This window comes from Portunus trituberculatus, chromosome 31 (assembly GCF_017591435.1).
Source record: "Portunus trituberculatus isolate SZX2019 chromosome 31, ASM1759143v1, whole genome shotgun sequence".
NCBI classification, from domain to species: Eukaryota; Metazoa; Arthropoda; class Malacostraca; order Decapoda; family Portunidae; genus Portunus; species Portunus trituberculatus.
Window position 1 is genome coordinate 1,007,803 of NC_059285.1, and position 13,819 is coordinate 1,021,621.

The 13,819-nt window shown below is 40.2% G+C and overlaps 1 protein-coding gene across 1 annotated transcript in view; it reads left to right on the forward strand.

Annotated features, from left to right (window-relative positions):
- Nucleotides 1-467: 467 nt before the first annotated feature.
- LOC123511484 (probable 18S rRNA (guanine-N(7))-methyltransferase) overlaps nt 468-13,819 on the forward strand; it is a 43,976-nt gene continuing 30,624 nt past the window's right edge. Inside the window, exons 1-2 of the mRNA XM_045267423.1 lie at nt 468-789; nt 2,509-2,546. Coding sequence (XP_045123358.1) covers nt 748-789; nt 2,509-2,546 — 80 coding nt within the window. The 5' untranslated portion in view covers nt 468-747. The remainder of the gene's footprint in view (nt 790-2,508; nt 2,547-13,819) is intronic.

The window sequence follows — 13,819 nt, forward strand, 5'->3', positions numbered from 1 at the left end:
CGATGTATGAAAAGTGGTACAATTGCAGCCTGGGTGGTGACATTCTTTTCCGAGCTTGGACTCAGTGTATGAATGTGAGTGCAAGGAGCTACAGATCATGGTACAATAACGAGACATCAAAAAGTTATTGTATCATGCTACAGATGGTCTGAGTCCCGCAGCGAAGTGTGCCAGAGGTGTGACATGGCGAGGACGAGGCGGTGGAGCATGTGATACTGGAGTGTGAAGTGTGCCAGAGACAGACAAGCATGAGATGATGCAAGTGAGGTGCTGAGGGAATTGGGGAGTGCCAGGGTAGAGAAGACAGGAAGGGAATGGATGGTGTTGTTGCTGACACTATGTGGAGAGACGAGTGGAAGGATGATTGAGGTTGTGAACTAGTTCCTTGGGAGACTGTGGTGCTGGATGCAGGGATTACTATTATGAAACATAGTGTCTGGTTTCTGTTTTTGGCGTTTTTTTTTTCCTTTCCTTTTAGTCTCCTACAGGAGCTGCCGATACTAAGGCCTGCCCCAGGAGAAATACCGGGACACCTGCAGCATCAAGATGAAGGTCTAGATCAGCTGTGACGTCAGAATGTAAACAGTAACACGCGGCGCCTAAATGCTTGTAAACTTGTGAAGGTGTGACCCCCGCTGGTATTTGTTGCCTGTCTCCTGGTGGTGCTTGGTGTTTGCCTTGTCGCCCTTGAAGCCCTGAAGCAGCAGCGGTGAGCAGACCGAGCAAGGCCTCTACAGTAGTGTCACTATGTCCAGCAAACGACCCGAGCACCAGGCGCCCCCTGAAGTGGTGAGAATGGACTCGCTTCTTTATTAGTATCAAGGGACAGTTTATAGTTTTGCCTAACCAAGGATTTTCTGATGTGGCGATGCTTTCCGGTGAGACAAGTAGTGAATGATTATCGATGTGTGTTGTGCATCATTTCCGCCGCCGCTGGACAGTCTTTACGATAGAAGTGACTTCCATCTCGTAGCAACCTCTCATCCCCACCCATCTTGGAGGACCGTTGCAAATCGGAGTTTTTTGGGTGGGGAGCATTAAATCGAGGATAGTTGTTTATGATAAGTCTGCAATCCCCGACCACCCCCTTCCCCAAGCAGACAAGCTTGGTGCGTGTGGGGAATTGTGGGTTTTAGGTGAGGGGCGAGGTATCAGTGAAGTATGGGTGCTGTATAATCTATGGGAATTTCACTTATTCCATTTTATTTCAAACATAGCTTATCCTACCCTACCGCCCCTCCCCCCCGCCAGGACATGAGCTATCCAAACATAATCTTAACCTCTTCTTTTTCTTCTTGTGAACTTTTACGCTTTGTACTGCTTCGTAGGTTTTGTTCCCTCCAGTGTTCCAGTCTCAGCCCTTCAGCAGCCTGCAGGAGAGAACGGAGCAACAGGCAGGAAACACATTAATTTCCACTAACGTTTTCTTCACGGCTTCTCCTATAATTGCCATTCTATCTCTCTCCATCTCTCCTAGGTATAGGTTAGGCTTGGTTAGGTTACGTAGTGAGACACTTAAAAATTGACACATGCGGTGCCTTATCAGTGAGGTGAAGAGATTCTCAAGGCGATGGTAAAATGTACAGTTTTGTGGCTTTGTCTATAAACATGTGTGAACTTCATCTTTACGTCTGTATATCACATCTTGAATATTGCTGTTGCTGAATATTCCACATAGTAACTGTTTTTTGGTACCCAAAGGTTTTGCCGCCTGCCAGCTTGCCTCTCAACCAGTTTGCTCTGTGGTGGTCTGGCCAGTGGGAGGAGTGGCTTTGCTGTTCATCATTTTATACAGACTAATACAATTTTAATAGCAAGTTATCATAGTCACATGCAGGGGTATGATTTATACTGAGTAGTACATTTTTGAAAATTATGTATTCGTAGACACAATGAGATGTAAAATTTAGATGAGTGACTACATGGGAATCATTTATTAAAGAAAAATTTAACTGAAAATGAAGAATGTACAAATATCAGCAGAAAAATAGAAAGAAAACAAAAGATATAACATTGTTGGTTAGGTGAAACCATAAATTGAGTATATCAAGGCTAGACCCTTCCACACCCTGTCTGTCTGTCCTTAACACTATTTTTTAAAGTTTATCAGTCTATTAACAAAATGCTGATACACCATGCATGTATCCATTGGTTCTACACGACTCAGGACTGGTGTATCTGCACACTTGAGCTACCCTATTATTTCACAGGTAGTTTCCTCTAATTAACAGACTTTGCCATATTGATAAGTAAACCATGTGAGAAGGTATGGTTGTGTGGATGGTAAATACAACAGAACCTTGTGTTGTGAGTGCCCTGCTTTGGTTTGTGTGCCCCTTGATAGTTTTTGATGTACTGATGTGAATCAAAACTCATTCTTCTTAATTTGTTTGCCATACTCATTAGTGTCTTTGTCTGGGCATTGACTTGGGAAGTTAGTGGATGACCAAAACAGATCTTTGCCAAAACAAAAACTTCAACTCACATTGTTTCTTATTTCCTTGACAGTATTATGGCGAGGATGAGGCGAGGAAGTATACACAAAAGTAAGTATTGAGTCATGTTATGTTGTGTTTCATTTTATGTTCTCCTTCCTTTTGAAGGCAATTTAAATATTTGAGGATGCAGGAATGGAAGCTCTCCCTTCCCAGGAATTCTTTATTCATGCAGAACAAAAAGAATGAGCCTTTTATATTTTTCCATGTTCAGCTTTAGTGCTTATACATGTGGCAGATAAGAGGCTAATCCAAGGTTGTGAAGCAAAATATATACATATCAACAAAGTTTCCTGTGTGCATTTTAAGATTGTAATAGGTGGAGAGTGGGGAACCATCAAATGAAGGAGCCGAGGTAAGCCACTTTATGGTTTAGAGCTTTGCTGGTGAAGTGTGTGGCTTGCTATGCTATGCCAAAGCTTGAAGGGTGTAGTGGGGTGGTCCATGAGGCTGCCCCTTTCCACCAGGGAATGACAGGGTTGAGAAAGTGAACGTTGCATCAGGACTGTGCACTCGGTGCTCAAAACACCCGACTCAGACTCCTTAATTTCTTGTGCATCGGACTCTAACTCTGATGCCTTGGTACTACATGTTTCAAAAATGCATTTCATGATAACTTACAATCATAGCTATACACTTAACCCTCGGCTATCACGCCCAATTGGGGCCGAAATAGCCGCGCCATAGCTGAAAACGCGATAGCCGAATTGATCTTGGCGGGAAGGCGGTTTTGGCCAATGAGCGCTCATCTATCCCATGACGTCATGGCTGGGCGCGCGATAGCAGGCATCTGAGGTCGCGATAATGAAATTTTAGCAGCTTTTCATGGGTGCGTGATAGCAATAAAGCGCGATAGCTGAAGTCGCGATAGCTGAGGGTTGACTTTACTTATTTGATGTCATAATTATAAATGTTTTTAGTTATCAAAGACAAATACGTATATTTTTTCATATAACTTCAAAATTAGAATGATTGTTTAGTTTTGTTAAATAGGTATTTGTCTGATTTATTGCTGTTACTCCGTACATCAATTAAATATATGTTGTTACAAAGACAAAAATGCCTGTAAGAATTTATGTACTATTCTTCATAGTATGTATGAGGGGGTTCTTCTATACTGTTTTATAGGATTGGTTGGAATCAAAAGCCTTTCATCTTATCAGCTCCTCTCTTCTGACTGACTGTCTTTAGCCTATTTCTCACCACCACATAGTTGCAACTCTTGCTATCTTTTTCCATTATTGTCATGCCAACTGCTTTTCTGATCTTGCTAACTGTATGCCTCTCCTTCTCCCGCAGCCTCACTGCTAAGACACTCTTCTCTCTCACCCCCAAGGTATTCTGTCCACCTCTCTAATGCAAGAGTTAACTAGTGCTCCCATCATTCATCCCTTTCTCTGGTAAACTCTGGAAGTGCTTACCTGCTTTAAGACATTTATGCAATTTTTTTGGCTAACTCTTTTAAACTGGTTTGGGGACTGGCACTTCAGTGTTTTCTTTTTTTATTGCAATTTTTGTTGCCCTTGACCAGTTTCCCGTCTTATATTAAAAGAAGAAGAAAAAAGGCAGGCAAGTGAATAAGTGTGTGATGTGGTATTTGCAAAACTATTTTGTTAGATAATAGACCAGACTACTGATAGTGAATGTAAAAATGCCCACTTGGGAACAACACTGCTAGTTTGTGCAGCGGTTTGCTTGGGATGAGGTCACTGTAGAGCGGAGGAGTTGTGTGGAGTGATGAAAATGAGGCACTTCACACGTCACAGTTATGTTAGGCATGCTGACTATGTGATCAGAACATGTAGTATCCATGAAGAATGTATGGGAACAGTGCAGAAAAGTTGTTTTTAGATGCTATAATGAAGTGCCTGGACATACACCTGATGAAAATGATGTAACCTACTGGAGGTCGATGTCGGTGCTGATGGTCATGGCACGTTCGAGGTCACAGGTCATTCTGGGGTGGGTTTCTGTCCTAGATCAAAACACTGGGCTTCTTGTAGACTACAAAACACTAAGTACAGTATGTGCAGCATGTCCAGTACATCTCAAGAAACTGTTCAGTAATAAGAAAGTGGCCAAAGAAACATATAGTAAGTGGAGAGGAGACCAGTGAGACCACACCTCATGTGACATGAAGAAGGAGGGTGTCTGTGGAGGTGTGGAGGCAGCTGCAGCTCTGGCATGCTGGAAAAGGTCCTTACAGCATAACATGATATGTACACTTTGTGTGGGATGGAGATGCGCAACCTACAGTGAAATAATTAGCGTTTTGGAGAAAAATACATTGAAGCATTGAAATGTGTAAACCACATAACAAAAAGACTTGGGACCGGAATTAAGAACTTGTGTAAACAGACCGTTGTTGAAGTGTGTAATGACAAATCAGCAAATAAAAAATAGGAAGATAATGAGGCATCTATCAGCTCACAACCTTCTCTCTGATTGCCAGTATGGTTTCCGTAAAGGCAGATCTACTGGTGATCTTCTTACTTTCCTAACTGAATCTTGGTCATCCTCTTTTAGGGACTTCGGTGAAACCTTTGCTGTCGGCCTTGACATATCGAAAGCCTTCGATAGAGTCTGGCACAAATCTTTAATTTCTAAACTACCCTCCTACGGATTCTATCCTTCTCTCTGTACCTTCATCTCCAGTTTCCTTTCCGATCGTTCTATTGCTGCTGTAGTAGACGGTCACTGTTCTTCCCTAAAACTATCAACAGTGGTGTTCCACAGGGTTCTGTCCTATCACCCACTCTCTTTCTATTATTCATCAATGATCTCCTAAATCTGACTCAATGCCCTATCCACTCCTATGCTGATGATACCACCTTGCATTATTCAACAGCGTTCAACAGACGCCCAACCCAACAACAATTAAATGACTCAAGGCGAGATGCTATAGGACGCCTAACTTCTGATCTTTCACTTGTTTCTGATTGGGGCAGAGAAAACCTGGTTTTGTTCAATGCCTCAAAACTCAATTTCTACAACTATCTACTCGACATAACCTTCCAGACAACTATCCTCTCTTCTTCAATAACACTCAACTTCCCCTCTCCTCTACATTAAACACACTCGGTCTATCCTTCACTAAAAATCTAAACTGGAAATTTCACATCTCTACTCTTGCTAAATCAGCTTCCAAGAAGTTAGGTGTCCTGTGGCGTCTTCGTCCATTTTTCTCTCCCTCCCAGCTGCTTGCTATGTACAAAGGCCTCATCCGCCCATGTATGGAGTATGGCTCTCATGTCTGGGGATCCACACACAGCTTTACTAAACAAGGTGGAATCTAAAGCTTTTCGTCTTATCAACTCTTCTCCTCTAACTGACTGTCTTGATTCTTTAAGTCACCGCCGCAATGTTGCATCTTTATCTGTCTTCTACCGCTGTTTTCATGCTGTCTGCTCTTCTGAACTTGCTAACTGCTTGCCTTCCCCTCCTGCGGCCTCGCTGCACAAGACTCTCTACTTCTTCTCATCCCTATTCTGTCCATCTTCCTAATGCAAGAGTTAACCAGTATCTTCACTCCTTCATTCCCTACACTGGTAAACTCTGGAACTCTCTACCTGTGTCTGTATTTCCACCTGCCTATGACTTAAACTCTTTCAAAAGAGGAGTGTCAAGACACCTCTTACGTTAACTGGACCCTCCTTTTAGATTTTTTTGTTTTTTCTTTCTCCTACTTTCCTCTAAACAGGGCCTGGCAACCAGCGGGATTTTTTTTTTTCCAACACTGTTTTCCCTTGGCCAGTGCCCTTGTAATGTAAAAAAAAAAAAAAAAAAAAATATTTGGTGGAAACGACTAACCAACAAGGAAAGTATAATAGAACATTACAATACACAGTGTATTGCACTTTGGATTGTCCATGAAAAGAAAAGTGAATACAACACCAGAAGAAATGAGGAATGAGTTGGTCACTTTTTTTGTCACTGTTTTTCACTGGACAGCAATCCTAAATAAATTGTGCTCTAAATTAACTGATTCATGGGACTTTTATCAAAAAGTAACTGCATATGAAGAAAAGCCCTTTGGCCATTGCTTTGTATTTTACTGCTGCTTCAGTGCTTTGTTTTTTGTGAAGTGGTGCTAGAAGTATTTAGAGGGTTCAAAAATGAATTGTGGAATAAAACTCCCTTTAAATAATGTGGTGTTAGGTTCAGTATACACAGATTCTCGTTGTGTGAGGTTTTTGTGGAGTGTGACCCTCGCTTGTAATAAAGTCAGGTTGTTAGTGCTAAGTTATTAGGTAACTTTGAAAAAGATTAAGACAACTTTAAGGGTGGAATTGATAGGTTGAAATAGGTAGCCAGGTTCCATACAGGGATTGTGACATGTCTTGATTACCTCTTGCAGTTTTCCATTTTTATTATGTTTCAGAGTTTGTTTTTTATTGTTTTTGTATATAGGAAAAATGTAACAAGTTTAATTTTATGCTGTTGTGAAGATTTTATTATCTTTAACAGGCAATACATCGTACCAGATCAGTGATTCCTGCTATTTACCATAACTGTGCAATACATATGGAGGCAAGCCATCAGTGTGGTGTAGGCAAAGGCAAAACATTTGTGACATTCTGGAGAAAAGTGCCTGAAATGATGACAAATTTGAAATACATGTGCACTACTTATTAAATAACTCTGGTTTGTCATTGTGTGATGGCCACTCAGTGTCAAAGAGCAGCTTTGTCACAGTGACATTACAGAGGCACCTGAGCTTGACACTGATGTGGTACAGACATACTTATATAGCAAGCATACTTTGAGGATGGTGGTGGCCACTGCTAACTAATAAAGGTGCCCACTACCAAGTAGTACAATAGTAATAAATTGGAAAAACTAAAGTGCAAGAGAAGAAACCTTACTGTATTGGAATTACATAAAACTGAGACAACAACAACAATCACTCATACAAGCACTAATGTTGTAGTGAGGGACTATACACACCAAAATATAACTTGTCCACTTTGCCAGACTTCAGAAGAAACCTTGGAAAGCTTAGGACTAGGCATCTCAACTGGTGATTGATGGTTTAAGCAGTCAGAAGTAGAAATTTGGATGTGATTCAAAGGAAACATGAATATTAAAATGAGACCATGACAAGTTGATTGACAGCATGACAGCAGTGCACCACCTGCACACTGTCAGGGAATTATACTTGCATGGGACTCAAGAAGAACCAATGGCACCATTACAAAGGCAGAGCCTCCCAACTGGCCTCCACTACTTGATTTGTTCTGGTTGTTGATAAAACTCATGGTTTTATCAGGGTCTGATGACCATCTCTACTTTTAGATTTAATTCTCACTTAAACCAGATGAGTGTTGTAGAAGCAATGCAACACATCACCTTATTTTTTGTAATGTTTTTCACAGTTGTTTGTTGCTCATGTTTTGAAATTCATTAAGTTGGAAACATGTGGTAAGCTAATGTGAAGGTGAGGTAAATTGGCTGTGTGAGATTGTTACCAGAGACAATCCTAGTAAACCATTCAAGGTGCTACTTACAGACTGGCAGGACAAAGGATGCAAACATAGGGGGCACTCACAGGTCACTGTGGAATTATATACTATACGTATGTATTATAAAACGTGAGGTTTTGAAGACAGAAACAGTAATTTGGCTAATATTATTACTGATGGGTACAGAACCAGCACTCAAGGGGGCATTTTTTATTCTTTTATCTTTTCTATTTGCCCCTGGCTGGCCCTCTTTCCTACATAAAAAAAAAATAATGGATAAATAAATAAATAAAAAAAAGATGTACTTTTGTTGTAAACGTTATGCATACAACAAACATATTAAAGGATTATCAATATTCATAGTAACAAAATCTGAATGAAATGATTGATACCTTTATTCCACCACCTCTTACCAGGCTTCCTATTCCTTTCCCTTCCTCTCTTTTCTCATCCTTCTTGCTATCTCATTTACTACAGACCATATCCTGTCATAAGTTCATTCACTCTCCTGTTCATTCCATCCCATTCTACAGATTCTGAATATCTTGTGAACTTCTCCCAGTCTCCTTGTCTCATGTTCCTTCCTCCCCTCCCCTCCCCTCTCACTGGTTATGTCAGATACACTGTAGTACCGACATATTATGGCCACTATCAATGTCTGACACCTTTATCACATATCCCTAACCATTCTCTTCTCACTTACCAATATGAATGTTTATGTAACCTACAGCCAACTCCCTCCCTTTCTGGCCAGGTTATCCTACCAGTGCTTACTGTTACATTCAGCATTTTTAGTTCCTTATCTGAAGCAAAGTCCAACAGTAAGGTACCATTTCTATTTACCTGATTACATTGGATCCCCTAAATGAGATTCCTTTCTCCCTTGACTGTTACCGGTATTTGCTTACTTTCTGCTATATTCTCCCTGGCAAGAGTCACACCTTAAAAATATGCAAATCTGGCTGTGCAGTTATACTTAAAAGATAAAAGAAATCATAAACGACTTAATGGGCTAACACACACACACACACACACACACACACACACACACACACACACACACACACACACACACACACACACACACACACACACACACACACACACACACTCTGCGCTCCATAGAGAGCGGACGTGCCTCCTGCTCAGAGTGGCATCTAACTAACACTCCACACGCTAAGCAATGTGCTTGAGTGAGAATCGTTATTGGTAGTGAGGGACAACCAGAGCGAGTGAACGAGTGTACAGAGTGAACGTAGCCTGGTGGCGTGTACATGGGAGTGATCGGAGGTGTGAGAACCTCCACACTCCAAACGACAGAGCGGGAACCACACAAAGGCCAGCCATAGCAGCCGCCAACGCATCCCACCACACACACGTAGCTACCAGGCCTGGCCCCCAGTGACCACACACCCACATGCTCCCAGGAAGAGTAAAAAAAATGGATAGACCGGTAAGAAATAAATTACCAAATTCAAAATATGTCGATGAGGCCCAGGGAGCAAAGCCGAAAGTGGCCAGTCAAAGCATGAGTCCATCTTCAACAGGGGCAACAATGCAAGGTAGATTGGTAATGTTGGAGAAGAGATTTGAGGAGTTGGTGAAGGAATTAAAAGTTCAGAGGAGTGAGGAGGAGCAGGATAGAGAATTCGCAAGGCTTTGAAGGAAAGAGTTAAGAGACTGGAGGAAAATGAAAACGATTGGTGGATGAGAATGCACACTTGAGAGTGGAGGTTGAAAAATACAAGAGACGGTTGGAGGAGAAAATGGAGAGTAGTAAAGGAGAAAGATGACTTTAAGGAAATGATTAGTGAGCAGAATGAAAGGTTTGAAAGGAATGGGAACTGAAGAAAACACAATGGACTGAGTCGAGGGAAGCAGAGATGGTTGGATTACAAGAAATAATTAAAGATCAGTTGAAGGAAGACAAAAAGAAAGGTCCAAGGAACTGGTTAATGTAATGAAGAATAAGGAAACATTGATAAGAGAAATAGCAGAAAAGAAGAAGAGTGTGTTAATATTTGGGATGAAAGAACAAAATATAACATATAAGCCTAAGAGAATTAAGGAAGAATTAAAACGGTAAGAGATCTGTTCAAAAATCTAAATGATGATGAAAAAAAGACCTACAAGAAGAAGTGGAAGAGATCCATAGACTGGGTCCGTATAAGGAGGGAGTGAGCAGACCGATTAAAGTAGTACTGAAGTCACAACAATCTGCGGAGGATATCCTATATAGAACATCAAAGTTAAGAGAGATAGAAGGTTGTAAAGAGGTGTTTGTGAGAAAGAATAGAAATGAGGAAGAGAGGAGAAGATATAAGGAATTGGTGGAAGAGGCGAGAAGGAAAAATGATGAGCGGTCTGAGGAGGAAAGAGAAAAGTTTTTGGAGAGTTATAGGAGAGAGAGTCAGAAAGTGGTATGTGGAAAGAAGGAATGCGGAGGAACCCCTAGAGGGAGCAGTGGGTGGACCGTAATGTATACTAATATAGATGGGATACTGTCAAGTAGATTGGAATTGCAAGACTATATGATGGTGGAGAAGCCTGATATAGTGTGTTTGACTGAGACAAAATTGCATGAAAAACAAAGATAAATTTGGATAATAAATATAATATATGGAGAAAGGATAGAGAGTAAAGGTGGAGGAGGAGTTATGATTATGACGAAGAAATAAATAAATGTGGATAAGGTTTGGTATGGGAAGAACAACGCAGAAGTGATAAGCATAAGGATAAAAAGTGATGGAAAAGAATTAATAATCATGGTGACCTATGTACCTCCTAAAACAAATTCTTGGACATTAAGGAATACGACAATATGATCAAGGATACTTTACAGAGTTTGGAAAGTGTATTATCTGGAAAAAGAAAGGTGATACTAGTAGGAGATTTTAATTGTAAGGAGGTGGATTGGGAAAATCTAGTAAGTGGTGTTGGAGAGGAAGCATGGGAGAGAGATTTCTTAATCTAATGATGGAAAATATGATGGAACAGAGGGTGAAGGAAAATACTAGATATAGAGGAGATGATGAACCGGCTAGACTGGATTTGGTGTTAACAAGAGAAGTGTACCTATGTGGAGATATACAATACAAATGTCCTTTGGGAAAGAGTGATCATGTGGTTATGGAAATGCAGATAGCAACAACACAGCGAAGGAAAGACGAGACATACAGGAGTGGTAGATTGAATTATAGAAAGATGGACACAGAAAGTTTGAAAAATTATTTCAGAAAATTAGATTGGGAGGAGATGTTACAAATCAGAGAAGTGCAAAAAAATATGAGATTTTTATGAAATATTATAAAGAAGGAGTTATGAAATTTGTACCAAAGTATAAACCGAGAGAGGAAGGAAGAAAGGATTGGTTTAATGCAACTTGTGTTAAGGCTAAGGAAAAGAGAGATGTGGCTTGGAAAAGATGGAAAAGAGCAGGAATATACTAAATAAGGAGAATTATAGAGTGGCGAGAAATGAGTATGTGAGGGTAAGGAGGAGGAAGAAAGAAAATTTGAAAAGATATTGTAGACAAGAGTAAGGAACATCCAAAATTGTTTTACAGGTTCATAAATGGTAAACTTAAAAGAGAGAGTCCATTGAAAGATTAAAAGGAGAGCAAGGGATAGTAGATGACCCTAAGAATATAGCGGAATTGCTAAATAATAGGTTTCAGCAAGTATTTACTGAAGAAACAATGTTTGTAAAGCCTCAGAATGTACAAGGAAATGTGCACATGGATGACATTAAGATACCTAAAAGGAGTTATATAAAATGTTGGAGGAACTTAAAGATGATAAAGCGATGGGACCAGATGAAGTTTCAGGAAAATTATTGAAGGAGTGTAGAGAAGAATTGATTGATCCATTATATGATATTATAAGGTGTTCATTAGAAACAGGGAAGTACCAGTAGAGTGGAAAAGAGCTGAAGTGGTGCCCATTTATAAGGGAGGCAGTAAGGAAGAGCCTCTTAACTATAGACCTGTGTCTCTAACAAGTGTGGTCGGTAAGATTTGTGAGAGGGTGATAAAGAAATATTGGATACGGTTCCTGGAGGATCATAAGTTATTATCGGATCATCAATTTGGCTTTAGGAAAGGGAGGTCATGTGTAACAAATCTACTGAGCTTTTATTCAAGAGTGGTTGACAAAATACAAGAGAGAGAGGATGGATGGACTGTGTATATTTGGATTTAAAGAAAGCTTTTGACAAGGTACCTCACATGAGACTGCTATGGAAATTAGAGATTTATGGAGGACTGAAAGGAAAAGTGTTAAAGTGGATGGAAAACTACTTGAGATGGAGGGAGATGAGAACGGTAATAAGGGATGCAAAGTCGGACTGGTTGGTGGTGGAGAGTGGAGTCCCACAAGGCTCAGTGCTGGCACCAATACTTTTCCTTGTATATATTAATGACATGCCAGAGGAGTAAACAGTTATATTAATTTGTTTGCGGATGATGCGAAGTTGTGTAGGTGTGTGAAGAGTGAAGAAGATTGTGAAATTTTACAGGCAGATCTGGATAAGATTTGGGAGTGGAGCAAGAGGTGGCAAATGGAATTTAATCTGAGCAAAAGTCATGTGATGGAGATGGGAAGAGTGGAAGACGGCCAAGAGGGTCATATAAGATGGGTGAAGAAGTAGTGTTGAAAAAGGTGGAAAAGGAAAAGGATTTGGGAGTGATAATACAAGACCATGGGCAGTTTGAGGCTCATATTGATAAGATGTTTGGAGAAACGTATAATTTGATAAAAATATTGGATTAGCCTTCCATTATATGGATAAAGATATGATGAAGAAATTAATTAGTATGGTAATTAGACCAAGATTGGAATATGCTGGAGTGGTTTGGTCCCCTTATAAAAAGAAGCATATAAGGAAGTTGGAGAGATTGCAGAGAATGGCAACAAAAATGGTTCCGGAATTGGCAGAAATGACCTATGAGGAGAGATTAAAAGAAATGAATTTGCTTACCTTGGAACAAAGAAGAGAAAGAGGAGATTTAATACAGGTTTATAAACTGTTGAACGGACTGGATGAAGTGGATAATGAGCAAATGATGTTGAGAGAGGAAAACTTAAATAGAACTACAAGATCGCATAGTAAAAAGATAGCCAAGGAATATGCTTGAAGGATGTGAAGAAATATAGTTTCCCACAAAGATGTGTGGAGGTGTGGAATGGTTTGAGTGAGGAGGTGGTGTCAGCGAGGAGTGTGCATAGTTTTAAAGGAAAGTTGGATGTGTGTAGATATGGAGACGGGGCCACGCGAGTATGATACCCAGGCCCTGTAAAATTACAACTAGGTGAATACACACACACACACACACACACACACACACACACACACACACACACACACACACACACACACACACACACACACACACACACACACACACACACACACACATATAATTTGCTAAGGAATATTGGATTAGAATTTCACTATATGGACAAAGAAATGATGAAGAAATTGATAAGTACTAAAATAAGACCTAGATTGTAATATGCAGGAGTTGTGTGGACCCCCATAAAAAGAAACACATAAGGAAATTAGAGACTACAAAAAATGGCTACAAGAATGGTTCCAGAATTTAAAGGGATGACATATGAGGAGAGACTAAAAGCTATGGATCTACCAACCCTGGAACAGAGAAGAGAGAGAGGGGATCTGATACAAGTTTATAAATTGATTAACAGAATGGATCAAGTAGATAATGAGAAACTAATCCTGAGAGAAGAAAATGACATTAGAAGCACAAGATCGCATAGTAAGAAACTGAGGAAGGGAAGATGTCTGAGAGATGTTAAAAAAATATAGTTTCCCGCAAAGATGTGTTGAGACTTGGAACAGTTT